Consider the following 18388-nt stretch of genomic DNA (forward strand, 5'->3'; position numbering starts at 1 on the left):
CGAAAAAGACAAATACCACAGATTAGTTCTAACTTTCAATAATTTGCAAAAAGTTTTATCAAATATAGTTTCATTCCCTTTTTTTCTTTGAATTATAACTGTTTAAAATACATTTTTATTGATTTCTGAAAGGAAGGGAGGGAGGGAAGGAGGGAGAGAGAGAGTGAGATATCAATGATGAGAGAGAATCACTGATTGTCTGCCTCCTGCTTGCCCCCAGGCATGTGCCCTGGCCCAGAATTGAACCCTGACTTCCTGATAGGTCAAACCACTGAGCATTACCAGCCAGGCTGAATTACAACTTTATATATTGTAAGCTGAATCTTCAGAGTTTTATAATTATTGCTTTATGCTATTGTCTTTTAAAGTCAAATAGGAGAAAATAATCACAAACAAAAATACATTTATTCTCTCTTTTATATTTACACACAAAATCACATTTACTGACACTCTATTTCTATGTGTGGACTTGTGTTACTGTCTTTTCATTCGGCCTCTGCAATTAAAATTTCTGTCTATTTTGTCACACTAGATTGACTTGTCATCACATAATATTAATTACTGGTAAAATCTCTTTGAAGAGTGTTGAAGAATAAAGGGAAGTAGAGACTGATAAAAGTTGAGAAGGGAAGGTCTTTCAAAATTGGAAAGAACTTTGAATGTTGAAATTTAGTGTCAGACTCAAATATTTATCATATTTCATCTCCATTTCCATATAGAGTACCAGACACATAGTAGGTGCTTTTTAAATATTTGCAGGATAAATGAACATGAGTCCACATGTTGATTAAGATCTAAGTATTATAATATGTGAGGGCTAAAACTGGAAAGAATGATTATATGCACACAGGACCAAGTAGACTAAGATTAAGCAGGTCTTTAAAAAAGAGAAATTTTAATAAAAAATAGTCAATAGAATTTCAAGACTGAGTGAGTTCAAGACTGTAAAAGAGAGAATTGAAGTCATTGATTGTAGCTAAGCATTGGATAATTCTTTTAATGATGCTTAAAGGTCTTGAAAAAGTCAGAGAAGGCATGCATTTTGGGTGCTAATAATCATACACTTATTAATTTTGATGTATGTAATAGATTCCATGCATCTTTGTAATATGATTAAATAGGATAGGCATTCATTGATGTCCCACTTTAGCCTATGGCACTCCACGCCTTGCAATGTTGTTTATAGACATTAACAGTTGGACTTTGAGAGCTGCTCAAGCAGAATTCTATATAATCACTCACTTGTGGTTAATTTACTTTATTTTAGCTACTAAAGTGAACTCAGTTGGACTTGCTGTATTCTATTCTGATATGTTTTGTAAATGTCTTTATTTTTACAACCCATGCGTTTTACTGTGAATCTTCTGAATCATGTGGATTGTACTAATCAGGACAATCGATCAAAAGAGTGTAAGTAGATTATTTCTAAACTAGTAATCCAATTTTGAACTTATTTTAGAGCTTGAGAAATAGAGAACTATAAACTTAAACAACCAAGAAGTAAATTGGCTGGGTTTGGTAGTTATCTAATTATTCAACAGACTTTTTTTTTTTTTTTTAAATACTTTCTTCAGACAAGGTACCATATTAATTGTTGGGGTTGCAGCTATGAACAATAAAGATTCAGGTATCCCCATGTAGTTTTAAAGTTAGGTCAATCTGTAAATAAATGAATAAAACATAAGCACCTATTATATGTAATGCACACTAACCAGTAAAAAGATAGAACTAGGAAATTCTCTTAACACTGAATATCTAACATCTAAATCTCAGTCTAAATCTAAAATATTTTTATTCTTACGTGCTCAATAAGATTTTTCTTCTTTAAGAATATGTCCAAATTCTAATTTTCCTCTAAACCTATTTCAATGAATAACTTGGCAATGGATTCCCCTTGTTTTCCTATATCTAACCATTTTTTTAAACATTGTTTTACTCACTTTTTTTCCTCATAAACTATTTACTGAGCAACTGATATGGGCTAAGCATGTACTAATGGAAGGATATAAGATGAAGGTGAGAGTGTACTGTCTTCAATGTAGTAGAGTAAGGAAGATAGCAAAAAAAAAGTCATTATAACGTTAGTTAAAAGTGCTACAAAAAGAAATCTAGTGAAGTAGTCATATAGTATGTACATTAATTCAATTTATGCTTGTTATTTTAGAAATACATATAACATTAGTTAAAAGTCTGCATAATAGCACATAGTATTCAAGTATTTTATTTATTGAACACTTCCCATATAGTAGGCACTTGAATTAATTAATCTATTAAATGTAACAAAACTGTGATGTAAATGCTATATAACCACACTATAAAGATGGAGAAAGAGAGGCACAGAAGTGGAAGTATGTAATTAACAAAATTCATCTATCCACTAAGTTGAAGTCAGGATTGAAACTCATATAGTCTGAACCTTGAGTCTATGTTTGACTTGTCGATCATTTCCAGTTATTCACTCCCCAGCTTCTAAGAAGATACCCATTGCCCTTTGTGAGTAAAGGGTACTTCCCTTCTTCATGGTCAAGCTTAACCACATGCCTTGTTTTGACTACTGAAAACTGGGGAGACATAACTTATGCCAGTTCAAAGCAAAATTTTGAGACATTAAATATTTCTCCCAGCTTTCTCACCCTTTTCCTCTGTCCCAGAATGGCATGTTCCAGGAAGTGATGCTCCTTCAGATTGTGTGGACAAGTGGAGCATAGTTTCTGCCCAACCTCACCACTGGCATGGAACACGAGTGAGACAAACTAATATCACAAGCACATACTTGGGAGTTGTTTTTTACAGCTGAATAACCTAGCAAACACTGACTAATATGCCCCTGCTCTCACTTGGTTAGAACATCTTCTCATAAGCCAAAAAGGCTTCGGGTTTGATTCCTGGTCAGGGCACATAGCTAGTTTGTAGATTCCATCCTGATTGGGGTGCAGATGGGAGGCAATCAATTGATTTTTTTTCTCACATTGATGCTTCTTTCTCTCTCCTCACTCCCACCCCTTCCTTTATTTCTAAACTCAATGAAAAAATACACTTGGGCGAGGATAAAAAAAAAAAAAAAAGAATCCTTATGCTTTGTGGTGATGGGTCTCTTAAAAAATAAATAAAAACTGACTAGTATGATAATACTTATTAAGAAGTGGGGTATAACAGTAACAAACGGCCTAAAATATGTGGCATTGACTTTGTGGTCAGTGGAGAGTGTTGAGGAAACCATCATTAGAATTTGCAAAATCACCACCTACGTTTTATAGTGGCATGCATTTGCTAATTTATTTAAAAAGTTCAGAGAACAGAATGATAATAAGTGTTGGTACTGGTTGCATTTATGATATCGTAAAAGAAATGACTTCTTTGCAAAAATAGAGGAATAGAAAATTTGGAATTATGAGACATACAGAGCTGAAAAATGCAGCTGTTGCTCATATCCAACCACTAAAAGATGAACTTGAAAATTGCTTTGAATAACAGGGGATAAAGAAGACTCAAATTAAGACTCATCCTCAGACAAAAACCAAATAAAAGGTTTGTGAAATTATTTTAATGAATTTAAGTGGCCCAACAAATTATTTCAGTTGGATAGAATGTGTCAGAGTAAACAGACTAAAGGAATGGATTTTCACAAAGCCAGGTAAACTCAAAGTACTGGCAATACATTTAGAGACAGAGATACTGTAAGTTATGTTATTTAAATACAGAATTTACAAATAGAAGAGGCTGAGCTTTATTCTTTGACTATACCTTTATAAACCACTATATGTGTTTTTTTGTGATATCCTACAAATCAAGGTTTACCTTAAGTGCTATCTGCTTTGACTTAGATTCCCCTCCACTAAGCCTTCCTCTGATTCCCTGTGCTTATATTTATTAAGGTAATGTTCATTCTGTATCTGAATGTCTCCCTTCTGTAGGCTATGAATTCATCAATGACATAGACATTTAACTTTTAATCAGATATTCATACAAAAAATACAATAAATGTTTGATGAATGAACCACCAAGTGATTTACTGCATAAACTGGAAAAAGCAACATTACCTAACAAATTTTAGTATTCCCAAATCAGCACTATCAACAGTTTCTAAAACACCGAATTCTGTTGGAATCTTCTACTGTTCTAAAAAAAAAAAAAAAAAATCTTTGAAGTTGGAGATTCAACCCATATAATAAAAATGCATCAGAAAAGTTTAATGGAATTTTAATTTTCTATTTCTCATAAAAAGTAAAATTTATAGTATAAGACCTAGACAAAAAAATCAAGTCAATTAGTCACAGAGGTTTAAATTTAAAGTCATGAAGCAGTTCATAAAATACATTCTACAACTATCTCTCTAAAGAAATGCCTGGAGACATTGTCAGGGCCAGAGAGCCTCAGTGTTTTAGGAAAATGCACAGTCCTTTGCTAAGCATCCTCTCTTATATTTCATTTTTAAGCACATCCTGAAGAAAGCACAAGGACATTGTTTGAAATACATACCTGCCGGCACCAGAGTTTACGAAATATCTGCAGATAGGCCAACACCATGAGACACAGAGGTGCCATGTATGTCACCAGAAAGAAACAGATGTGATACATCTTGGGGTAAATATCACCTGGAATGAAAGTCAAAATAATAAAATCTTATAATTCATAGATATTTTAAAAGGTAACTTTGTTATATTCTATATAATTTCATTGGCACATCTATATACAAAGGGGAAAAATAATTTACACTAACTACTTACAATTATTCAGTGTATGTATGTACAAAATGTGAAGTCTTGATTTCATTTAATGACCCAGAGAGGAATAACAATTAGCTATTTCTTAATTTGTGCTGTCATAGTCTATCCAGTCAAGTGTTCATTTATTGAAAGCCCTTATTTGTTTTGATTACATGAAGCTAATTAATAAAAATTAAATTGGATTTTCCTACACTCACATTTACAAGAAGGGACATGGCTCAATCAAAACCTAATTACCAATGCTTTTGTTAAAATAGCAAGAAAACGTAAACTCAGTTGATTTCTTCTTATTAAAATATAAACTGTAACTTCAAATGTGGAAAAAATTGGAAAAATAAATACAGCAAACATTTGATAAATAGAACACATAGAAAATTAATTGTTAAGTATGTTGTGTGTATATTTATGTATATATATATATATATATGCATCTACTGTTAATAAAAATGAAATTTTTAAGAGATTTTTAAAGTTAGTATTTTTTAAGAGTTTTAAAAATATATTTTATTGATTTCAGATAGGAAGGAAGAGGGAGAAACATTGATGATGAGAATCATTCATGCCCCCCTCCTGCATGCCCCCATCAGGTACCTTGGCCATAAATTGAACCATGACATCCTGGTTCATAGGTCGACACTCAACCTCTGAGCCATGCTGGTCAGGCAAAGTTAGTCTTTAAAATGACACAAGTATTGTCTTTTTTACAACCATCTCACTTATTAGTCACTAGAGGCCAGATGCATGAAATTCCTGCAAGAGTAAGCCTTCCTTCCTATGGCTGCCAGCACCAGCTTAGCCTCTGGCACCTGGGACCCAGGCTTCCTGCGGTTGCCAGCAGGCACCTGGGACCTGGGCTTCCCTTGCAGCCCTGGCTTCATCTGAAAGGTCACCTGGAAGAACATCCGGTCTAATTAGCATATTATGCTTTTATTATTATAGATAATTATGGATAAGCATCTGTAGAAGTATAACTATTTTTTATCATTATTTTTTTAACACAGTAAATCTTACCTCAGATTAGGCATTTATTAAACAATCAATTAATAAATTAATGAATGGCATTGTGGCTTAACATTATTGCTATTATTATTATTATTATTATTATTATTATTACTACTAAAGGCCCAGTGCATGACATTCATGTATGATTAGAGTCCCTAGCGGCTGCTGGCTGCCAATTGGGGCCTCCCTTCCCTGGATGCTGGCTGCCGGCTGGGGCCTTCTTGTTTAACACCACCCCTGGTAGTAAGTGCACATCATAGTGAGCAATCAAACTTCTGGTTGGTTGAATTCCTGAGGGCCGTTGCACAAAATTTGTGCAAGGGTGTGTGTGTCCCTCAGCCCAATGTGACCCTCTCAACTCTGGGACCCTTCAAGGGATGTCCAACTATTCATTTAGGCCCAATCCCAGAAGGACATCCCTCTCATAATACATGACTGTTGGCTCCCAACTGCTCATCTGCCTGCTTTCCTGATTGCTCCTAACCGCTTCTGCCTGCCAGCCTGATCACTCCCTAACCACTCCCTGCCAGCCTGATTGATGCCTAACTGCTCCCCTGCCAGCCTGTTTGCCCCCAACTTCTCTCCTCTGCTGGCCATCTTGTGGCGGCCATCTTTTGTCCACATGGGGACAGCCATCTTGTGTGTTGGAATGATGATCAATTTGCATATTACTCTTTTATTATATAGGATACTAGAGGCCCAATACTCAAAGATTCATGCAAGAATGGGCCTTCCTTCTTCTGCCTGCCAGCACCACCTCGGCTCAGGCAGGAGCTGCCTTCCCGCCTTCCCATGCTGCCCAGAAGCCTGGAGTGGCTAGAATGGTTCAGAACACCTATGTCATAGCCATGGTGATAATGCAAGTGTCCTGTCCTGCCCCTGGCTGCTCAGTGCCTGCATATGCAAATTAACCCACCATCTTTGTTGGGTTAATTTGCATGCCCACTCCTTATTGGCTGGTGGGTGTCTCGAAAGTACGGTCAATTAGCATGTTGCTCTTTTATTAGTGTATATTTTTTTGCTATCCTAAAATAAATATATTACTGATTTTTAAAAAATGCTTGGATATTTTTCTTACACTAGTATTTGAATATATTACTTTTACGTAAATGTAAAACAAAAACCAGAAAAGTATCCTACATGGATTCCATAGACATTAAATGCAAAAATTAGAAATAATTCTAACTAAAAGCTAACAAAACAAAGGGTTTTTAAAATTAATTTCTAAAAATTACACAAGTCATTTGGTCTTTGATATTGACAATCAGTTGGTTCCATACTATCATTGAGGGATAATTCTATCACCACTGTGCATTTTATTATTTTCATTACTTCACAAAGGGCATATTGTATAGAAGCATGAAGACTCAGTTATGCCATCAAATGTTTTAAGGGCAATATATACTCAGGATCAATGAATAATAATTGTGATGATCACCATCCTAAAGATAACATTTACTGAACAATCTTTCAATTCTTACTGAATATATTTTAGACATATCTTTAAGTTAAATATCCTCCACTTGATTTCATAGCCTTATCTTCTAGAGTTGGTTGAGTTTAATATTCGCCTTAATCTTCTTTCTAAAACTTGGTCTTTTTTCTCTGATGGAAATATTTCCCTACCATAATCTTCAGAGGAGACAGCAGGGGGTGTGTACCGTGAAGGGATCTCAGAGCGAAATGAGTTATTTTTAGCTTCTCTTTGGCCCAAGTGGCTTACACCTAGCTCATCAGTTTCCAACTCCCTTTCAAGCTTATCCTGTAAAACAGGCCAGTTCCATAAAAAGTGATGGAACCCAAGCAGCCTGACTACAGGAATAACAAACAGCCATTCCTTTTGAAGTGCCATAGCCCCAGCAGCATTTGGTAAGCCAATTTCCAAGAAGAGTGACTTCAGCCCTTTCCAGACACCTAAGTGGCTTTGAACTTTTGTTTGCTTTAAAGAAGGTGTCACATGAGCTCCCCACATAAAGATATAGCTTTGAAGCTTGCATACCTGGGAGGCCTTGATGTCTACGTTAGACTTACTCAATTGAGTGAGTGGAGGAAGGTAGATTTTAATAGTTTTTTTTTTGTTGTTGTTGTTGTTTTTTTTCTGTAGCTATGGTTCCCATCACTGTGATATCAGTCTGAAGTTTTAAACAGATGGGAGAGAAAGCTCATTCAGAGGTTGGTACATTTATATAAATACTTGGGAAAATATGTAATTGGCTGGTAAATACATATTATGTTAATGAATACCCACACAGAAAAGCTGATCAAGCAAAATTATACTTTCAGGGCTGGGATAGTAGTTTGTTTTAATAAAGATATTATTATACATAATTGGGGTAACATGATATTCTTAAATTCCTCATTTCATGCTTAGGGTCTAAGCTGATCGGAAACCCAGAAATACCATGAAAATGTTAAGTTGTCTGTGTTGAAGTTGTCTTTGTAGTCTCTCTGTACTTGAGGAGCAACGTCTTAAATATGTTTTAAAACATTTATATACAACCTAGAATGTAACTACATGAAACTTGTCCCACTAAAGGATAATCTAAGTTAGATAACCTAAGCATTTTGAAGATTGACAACCATTAAAAATTGGTATTTCTATTCAACTGATGAATAGGCATATCTGGATAAATTTTTGCATACATATTAAATGAACAAATAAGGAGCAAATGTGGATATTTATTTCAGCTTTAAAATCAGAGATTAAAGAATAATATCATATATTAGACAAAACTTAATTTCTTTTTTTAGAGAGAGTAGAAGGGTGGGGGAGACACAGAAACATATATTGGTTGCATTTGATAATTGAACCTGCAATTTGGGGGCGGACACTCTCTCCACTGAGCAAGACTGGCTAAGGAAAACATAATTTCTCTCAGATGAGTTAATGTCCATTTGTGAGCCAACATGTTAATCTAATTATCTAAAAACTATAAACATTTTCTACTTCATGGTACTCCTATCAGGGATTTAATGGCAAGTAAATTAAAAATAATTTCACAAATATTTAATTTGAACCACCTTATCCAAGTTTATGGATCCATTACAGTTCACCTGAATCTTTAATACATTTTAGTATCTTCTCCCTAATAAATATTGTAATAAATGTTCCTATTCATGCACATAATACACACATATTTATAGATTTTCAAAATCTCATAAAGACTAGATGCCATAATGAATTTGGCTGAAAGAAGAGATCCATTATTATGTTTTTTCATACCATTAAAGAACAATTTTGCAATAAAATTCAAAAGGGGAGAATTATATATTCCCAGTATCCAGAACTATTTTGACAAATAGTGCCTGCTCATTAAACAGTGGATGATTGAATAATGAGATAATTATACCACTGTCTGAGTGCAAAAAGAAAGTTGCTTTCCTCCCAATAGGATTATCCTGTGAAATGATGTATTTATAAACCAATCAATCAAAAACATATGGGTATAATTCTGGAAGAATTTTTAAGTTTTAGAAATGTGAATTGATGTGACTGAGGCAAACAATGAACATATACAAATACATATTTTAAGATCATTAAGATAAATATTAACACATTTTATTTGTTTTTGAGTGTCAAGTGTGCCTACCAAAAGTTCTGATTTGTGGTCATTTTTTCTTCTTCTCATCAAGCCATAGGCAATAATGAATATAATGACTTCCATAAAATATCACATCTTTCTGGTAATATTTTCAGTATGACAGAGTTCTCAGTTATTTTGCACAATGAATGAGACAGCATTTTCCAAAGGTTATTTGATAGATATGAATCAAGAGGCCACATTGTTTATTGTCTCTTTTCACACTGAATATTGGTTGTAAAACAATTATGATATCACATCTGCTTTTATAACAATATTACTGATATAACTTAGGATAAAGAGAGGGAAAACACAGTTCACAACACATTTTTTAAAACTGTACAAAATGGTATTCAGATTTTAAAAATGTTTAAACTTTAGAGAGCTGACAATGTAAAATATAATTCCTATGATGTTTTTAAGGTTGAAAGTATCATACATGTATGTGAGTTATAACATTTTAAAGTTGAATATGGACTTATAAATAGCCTAAATTAGCAAAGCTCATGCTATGTAAAAATTATCATAAACTAAATGTTTAATGAGAAAAAGAAAAACCTGCTTTGGATTCTTTCAGATTATTCTTGAAAAATTGTGATTAACAATTTCATTTAATATTATCTCATTCATTGTGCAAATTAACTGAGAACTCTGTCATACTGAAAATATTACTGAATTTGTGGACCAGTCCCTCAGCCTAGCCTGAGGGATTGGGCCGAAACCAGCTCTTTGACATCCCTTGAGGGGTCCTGGATTGTGAGAAGAATCAGATCAGGCTGAAAGACCCTACTGGTGTATGATCAGGGCCAGGGAGGGACACAGGAGGTTAGCCAGCCAGAGAGGGACTGCAAGAGGGCTCCAGGGTGTGTCTGGCCCATCTCCTTTAGTTCCAATCAGCTAGACCCCAGAAGCTAGTTAATCTACGGCAGCGTTTTTCAACCGCTGTTCCGCGGCACACTAGTGTGCCGCGAGATGTTGCCTGGTGTGCCGTAGGTGCAGACAAGACAAGAATTTTATAATTTTTCACTATTTTGTTTACTTAATATTTCATAATAAAGTAATTATAAAATACTTTCTTTGTGTTTATTTGATTCCTATTCAAGAGAATTACTTTATATATAGTCAATATAGGCACAGAGTTAAATTTTTTAACATTTTCTAATGGTGGTGTGCCTCGTGATTTTTTTCATGAAACAAGTGTGCCTTTGCCCAAAAAAGGTTGAAAAACACTGATCTACGGGTTGGAGAATCTGCCCCTGGTGGTCAGTGCATGTCATAGTAACTGGTCAAATAGTAGACTGCCTGCCCTCTGGTGGTCAGTGCACATCATTACCAAGCGGTTGAGCGACCTTAGCATATCATTAATGTATTATGCTTTGATTGGTTGAATGGCCAACCAGACAACCAGACACTTAGCATATTAGGCTTTTATTATATCATATTTAGAAAAGATATATATATATTTTAGATTTTATTGTTTTATTTTGAAGATGATCAAATTCAATTTGAGCCACTTAATTTTAGCCTTTATAATAATTTTAAGTAATTATGAACTAATATAAAATCACTTTTAAGTAATTTTCCTAAATGACTTCTAAGGCTGAGTTTAGATTTTTAGGTACTCAACAATAATTGCTTTTAAAAAGAATATTTTTGAAAATGTCCCTGCTAGAGCAAGGTAATAAAAATACTCAAGGTTGAAATATATATATATATATATATATATATATATATATATATATATATATATATATATGTAATTTATATATATCAATATATATAATTATATATATATATATATATATATTGCTCAAATATATATATTGCTCAAACATAATTAGAAGATGATGTGGTTATTAATTGTGACAACTGTCAGTATTCACTACCTTTGTATATTGTTTGTTAATGGGAATTAACATTACCTGGTTATTCATGGCAATATAAAAAAGGAAAAGTTTATAAAAACTTTCTATAAACTTATAAATGAAACTCCTAAAATACTTTTAGTAAAAATGTTATTAAATATTTGAATAGTAAGTGGGTGTTTTATCTAGTTGACATAATGAATAGTAAATGGGTGTTTTATCTATTTACCATTTCCATAAAATTTTTAAATCTCAACTTTAAACTGAAAGCTTAGATTTACAATTATCTGTTTGCTTCATGACCAAATAATTTATGGTTCAATTTCATCATGAATTAATTAAAGAATTCTGACCAAGAGATTTTTAGGATGTTTCCAAATATAACTCATTATAAAGGAATTGCATAAGAGACATATCACAATGGGGCCCAACCCACTTTCTATCCAAATACAATTCATTCATAAATCTACATAGCCTTACATTCCCTAAACTGTCAGTTGGGACCCTCTTCCTTTCTTCTGCCCATGGTGTAGGTTTCCTTGCTTCCTGGGACATCTTTTTACCTCTTCCCTGTCTAAAGAAACCCTGCTCATCTCTAACGTGTGGCTGAAATCTTAACTCCTCTGTAAACTTTTGTCCAAATGTTAGAAGAGTAAATCTCAGCAACAAAAATTATATTATTTGAGATAATAGAAAAACCAAATTGTGAAATATAGCTAACAAGAAAATGTACATTATCCTAGTGACTTTTAAACTTTATCTTGCTCTAGTGAAAGCATATACCTAATTTCTTAGTTATTGACTTTTTCTCTTTTCAGTGTTCCAATAAAGTACCAAGATAAGAATTAACATAAATTAATTCAAATACTTGAAATTATATGCATAAGGTATCCCTTTGGTGCACTGCTTGTTTTGGGGTACATCTTTTTTTCTTTCCTTTTTAAAATATATTTTATTGATTTTTTACAGAGAAGAAGGGAGAGGGATAGAGAATTAGAAACATTGATGGGAGAAAAACGTCGATCAGCTGCTTCCTGCATACCCCACAATCAAGGTACATGCCCTTGACCTGAATCGAATCTGGGACCTTTTAGTCTGCAGGCAGATGATCTATCCACTGAGCCAAACTAGTCAGAGCAGAGTACATCTTTCTCATAGGCATACATGTATAGCTTTCTAATAAACCAATGTTTTCCTAATGTTTAAATTCCATAATTATAAGCCATTGTTATACACTTATTCAGAAGAGGATATATTTTTTTTCTTCAGATTTTATGCAATAATTCTGGAACTAGTGCATGCTATGCTAAAATGAAGGATTTTTAAAATTTGCAGTCATTCTTTGCTGGGTTCAGATTTGTGTTACCACCAAGCACTGACTGAAATGTTTCCATGGTTACAAAAAAACCTTAGACTGTCACTGAGAGGTTTGGATCAAAAGAGCATAAACCTCTAAGCTTCTGCTTATTTAAAATGAACTACCTTACATATCATATAGGAAATAAAAAGATTCATTATCCATGTAATTCCTAAATTATGCCATAATTATTCCAGACATAAACTTTATTAATTTAACTAGAGGCCCAGTGCACAAAAGTTTGTACACTCAGAGGGTTCCCTCAGCCCGGCCTGCACCCTCTCACAATCTGGGACCCCTCGGGTAGGGTCGCTAGGCTTGGCCTGAGATCAGGGCCTACCAAGGCTTTCCCTCTCTGGGCTGCAGGCAGCTGGCTCCACCACTACCACTGCCACTGCTGACCATCTGTGCAGCATTGCCCCCTCTCCCCTCCACCGGTGGCCTCCCTCTGCAGGTGATAGGCTGGGGAGCAATGGCTTAGCTGGCCTGGGCCTCTCTCTTTCTTTGTTGGGGGTGGGGGGTTGTGGCCAGCCCTGCCTACCTGATATCCCCTAACCACTTGCTGGCCTATCTCACCGCCCCTAACTACTTATCTGCCTACCTGATCTCCCCTAACCACTTGCCTGCCTAGTTGATCACCCCTAACCACTGGTCTGCCTATCTTATCATCCCTAATCCCTCTTCCTGCCTGCCTGATTGGCCCTTTCGACTTTCTTTGGGGTGGAGCTTGCACTGACTTCGATTGGTCAGCCGCCAGTTGTTACTGGGCCTTATGACCAGGGTTTTTATATATTAGGATATGTAATGACCAGAGAAAGCAAACTTAGACATTTTGACACAGAGAACGGCATTGGTCCACATATTCAACTCCAGTTAAGTGTCCAGTTAGCACATGGTTTTCAAATTCAGTCATTTTGAAGCCCATTGGGGCAAGATAATGCTGTGCCATATTATAAAATGCAAATAACTCCAGAATTCATATTTGAATTCATATAAGCAAGTCCTTTTTATTTTAGAGAATTTAAGAAAGGGAAACATAACCAGATCTGAATTGAGGAATAAACTCCTCCTTCCATTTCCTATCTGGAAACTAGATCATAATACATAGCATCTCTGAAGGACCAGGACAGGTAGGGCTCTTCTGTGACACTATTTTAGGTTTCCACTTGGTTTTCATGCTTTTACAAATCTATGAACAAATGGCAATAAAACATACCAGGTCAGCTTTACCGTGGCTATGCAACTGACGTTTCCAGCATGCAGCTGTAACAGAAATGCCAGCTTGTGAGCCATGATGCACTCACCTCCCCAGTGCTCGTCACACACTGTGAAGAGGGTGGTTTTATTGGCCAGGGCAGGGATCATGGTGTAGCACTCCATGACGATGGCCTGAGGGATCATTATAATGCAGGAGACGATCCAGATGATGACAATGCTGTTCCGGGCCCGCTTGGCTGTGCTCTTAAACATCAAAGGATGACAGATCGCATACCATCGATCCAGGGCAATGCAGCTCAGTGTGAGGACAGACACAGACACTGACACAGTCTAGAGAAAGAAGGACAGAGCACAAGAGAGGTGCCTGGTATTACATGGATCACTCTTAATATTTTTACCTTATAAGAAAGGCAGTCACAACAAATAACCACATTTAAAATTGCCAAAAAAACATTCTATGCAGTGCTTTCTAATTTAAAAAAAATATCTGCCAAAAGTAATATTAAACATGTTTTAGGGAAAAAAAATGATATTTCTTATTGAACATGCAAAAGGTACGATGAAAGCATTGCACACTTTTTCGATGCAAAACGTTTTAATTTATAATCTGGCAGTCTTTGAGTGATTACTATCCTTATATTGTCTTGAAACTTTTCCATTGATAGAGAAAATCATATCCTCAACTGGAAAAAATAAAACACATATGATTAATTTGAACTGGAAAACCCTCTAATTTCATCTATAATTATAACCTTAAAGGGCTAAGCTCTATCAGTGTAGGCTTAGATTATTTGATAGCACCTGGGAATTCTTGGTGTTACTTAGAGTGTATTCAGACCTCTTTCCCAACCTAGTCCCTTTCTCTTACCAACTTCCACTGCTTCCTTGCCAATATGTCTAGCACCTAAGGCCCCTCAATACCATTACTAAATTGAGGGTAGAATTCTTATGGTCTTGATAGGCACACTTGACCTTTCATAGCTGCTGTGCCACAGCTATATTTAGCCAATCAAGAAATTAGAAGTGTAAAATGTTCAACAAGGCTAAGTGATTTATTATTCATGAATTCTAATCAATGTGGGTGAAAGAGCTAGACATAGTATGGTTCAAATTACAAAGTCATTTGTAGTGTTTCTCTCTACTTTTAAAAAGTAAGGGTCTATTCAAAACAGTTCACTGAAAGACTGCCACCCAGTGCCTACAGTTAGCCAAAGTGCAGTGCCTTCTCAGTTAGGGGATGTTGTGTGAGAGACTATGCTGCATGTCTGATCCATCAGTAGAATCCTCTGAATGTACCCTTGACAATCAGTAATTTAATATGTACTGTTTGATGACTATATTTATTGGTGTGTTATATTACACACACAAAATCAATTTACTTGATTTTCTTGGGGGAGGGGGATATAAAATTCCTTCATATCATAAGTGATTATAAATGAAGAGTTTTGTTACTGCTTTTCAATTCCAGGAGTGCTCTTCTGAGTGCCTTTTCCATTTAGATTTTGATATTAGTTCAAATCAACCAGATTGTTAATCATTTCAAAAATGAACCTAGTGGTTGAGAATGAACTGAAGTGAGATGATGTGAATTTCTTTGTTGTCAGGTACGTGGTCACTCACTCTTCCTGTGGGCATCCTGTGGTCAGCATGTTACTGGAGGCTTTCTTTGGCAGAGAATGAGTCTGTTTTATATTTGCACATAGAAATGACAAAAGGACCTCAGAGACCCATGACAGGTAGAAGTGGAAATTTTGCCACATCACAGGTTTGGATGACAGGCACTAATAGATTGGAAGGTGAGAATGTGTGACTGTGAGTGAAGGAGCCTGTCTGACCATCAAGCACCAACAACCCACATCTCTATTGGATTCTGTTCTTTTCCTGGCATTTCCTGTGCAGAACCATTTCTTTGCTCATAAAAAAAATAATCACTCAGACTTGGGGATGGAAGTGGCTTGGAAGAGGGTGGAAAAGAGGGGGAATGAGAGATATCTGTAATACTATCAACAATAAAAAATATATTAGAAAAATAGTCACATGGAGAAAGAAGCTAATGGCTGCTGTAACTGAAAGAAATATTTTTAAATTAAATTATATATATATGAAAATAAAATTTTAAAAATTCATAGTAATTATTCAGCACCTTGCCTAAAAAATATTAATGGTCTTATATTTGTATAATTATTAAAGACTAGAGGCTGTGCATGAAATTTGTGCACTTGGGGGGTGTCCTTCAGCCCAGCCTGCACCTTCTCCAATCTGGGATCCTTCGGTGGATGTTTGACTGCCAGTTTAGGCTCGATCCCACATCAGGCCCACAGGGATCGGGCCTAAACTGGTAGTCAGACATCCCTCTCACCCCAGGGACTGCTGTCTTCTAACTACTCACCTGTTTGCCAGCCTGATCACCTCTAACCACTCCCCTGCCAGCCTGATCAATGCCTAACTGCTCCCCTGCTGACCTGGTCACTCCTAACTGCCTTCCCCTGCTGACCTGGTTTCTCCTAACTGCCCTCCCCTCCTGGCCTGGTCATTCCTAACTGCCTCCCCTGAAGGCCTGGTACCCCCCAAACTGCCCTCCACTGCTGATTGCCCACAACTACTCTCCCCTGCTGGCCATCTTGTTGTGGCCATTTTGACCACATGGGGGTAGCCATCTTGTGAGATGGCATGAGGATCAATTTGCATATTATATCTTTATTATATAGGATATAAAAAGATCATTTTAATTATTCATCTAAGACTTGTTATATTTGTGAGATTTCAAAGACTTTTGAGCATTTGCCAAAGTGTTATAGTACAGCATTCATAAATCTAAAGGTTGTATAGTATTATGTTCAGAAGAAAAAGAACCTATAAATTATGAAGAATCAGAAAATGTACAAAGAATCTTAAATATAACCAAATAACCTTAAAAACTGGACGGGCATTCTGTAATTCGTTTTAAAATATTCAGTAGGACAAAAGTATCCGCATAGGTGCAAAAGCCATCAGTTTCAGAATATTACAATTATGGGAAAGAAATACCGTATTTTCCGGCGTATAAGACGACCTTTGAAACTAAAAAAAGCCTCCTCAGATTGGCCAGAGTGAGAGAGGCGGTCTATTAAAAAAAGAACTGGTGTTGCCTCGGAAGTGGGGGGTAGTCTTATACAGCGAATATAGGCCTAAACCTATGTTTTATCTGTAAAATTAGGGGGGTCGTCTTATATGCTGGAAAATACGGTACTTAAATTTTAGTTATTGGCTTATTGACCTTGGACACTGGAGATACTAGTTCTATATATTTGGTAGAACTAGTATCTCCAGTGTCCTATATATTGTGTGTGTGTGTGTGTGTGTGTGTGTGTATGTATATATATATATATATATATATATATATATATATATATATATATATATATATTTGCATTTGCATTTGCAACTTTCCATCAACAAGTAATATTGAATGAGGTAATGAATAGATCTGCACTTTTCCATCTGACTCAGATCTTGTAGTTACTCTGCAGTTGTCTCCCTGGCCTATGGAGAAGAGGACCAATGAGGAGTTGATTAGATTGGACGTTGTTTAAGGAGAAGCAGACTCCATTAGGAGGTGACTGTTCCTTCAACTGTAGGACTTGGTAAGTTGTACTGTGTAGATGATTATTGTCCATGACTTTCAGAGAGACGGATAGCCTGCATCGTTCACTGTACCCACTGCTTCCAGTCAGTCCTCCAGTGTTAACAGGAGAATCTGGAATACCCAGTCTATAACAAGGGATCATTGTGCAGTAGATCAGGACTGCACCATTACTGCATGATCCACACCTCACCCATCACCTCACTCTTAACAAGGGACTGTTCTGTTTCATGAAGAGAGTTTGAAATCATCTCTCCCAGAAAATAGAAGATTCTGGGCAACTAAAACCATCTTGAAACTTAATAGGATTCTCCTAATTTACCCCCAGATAGTTATTGGAACCAAGAGAAATACAAAGCTTGCTGGAAGTATTATAGCATAGCAATGGAGACATATTAGAATTCTCTGCTAGTATGGTGTCCCCTGTGTTTCTATAAAAACAACAAAAGACCCCTTTCTTATGGAATTTTTTTATGTTGCTCAATGTAGTATTTCTCTGGAAGAATCTTGCTGCAGTGTTTTTTTTGTAACCCATTCATGGTTTTCAGCCAACTGACCCAAACTAATCCTATTAAACTTAATGCCTTCTATAAAGCTTATAATTTCCATTTACTATTCCCCACTTACTATTCTATCAAGAATCTGACCTAAAAAATAATCACTTCTCTCTATAAGAAGTCATTGAAAAACTACTGGGCTACAAATATTTTTATAACATTTCAGGTCCAAATTAGTATGATTTCTACTAATGAGCTATTTGTAGTCTCCTCCAATTTGGGTTTTTATCAAGACTTTGTGTTTTTTGAATACTTTTAGGATAACATCAAAATTTTGGAGAAGGTACAGAGATTTCCAATATACCTTGGCAACCCCTCCCATATCCATAGCCTGTCCTGTTATTCACACCCCCACCAGAGTGATACACCTGTTATAATTGATGAAACAACACTGCACATTCTAGTCATCCAAAGATCATAGTTTATGTTATGGTTCACTCTTGATGTTGTACATTCCAT

General features: G+C 35.7%; 1 protein-coding gene across 1 annotated transcript in view; it reads right to left on the minus strand.

Moving 5' to 3' along the window:
* HCRTR2 (hypocretin receptor 2) overlaps window positions 1-18388 on the minus strand; it is a 98366-nt gene that overhangs the window by 14674 nt on the left and 65304 nt on the right. Inside the window, exons 3-4 of the mRNA XM_036415097.2 lie at window positions 13837-14080; window positions 4480-4595 (exon numbers count right to left, since the gene is read on the minus strand). Of these exons, the coding sequence (XP_036270990.1) occupies window positions 4480-4595; window positions 13837-14080 (360 nt within the window). The remainder of the gene's footprint in view (window positions 1-4479; window positions 4596-13836; window positions 14081-18388) is intronic.

This window comes from Pipistrellus kuhlii, unplaced genomic scaffold, assembly GCF_014108245.1.
Source record: "Pipistrellus kuhlii isolate mPipKuh1 unplaced genomic scaffold, mPipKuh1.p scaffold_m20_p_5, whole genome shotgun sequence".
NCBI lineage: Eukaryota > Metazoa > Chordata > Mammalia > Chiroptera > Vespertilionidae > Pipistrellus > Pipistrellus kuhlii.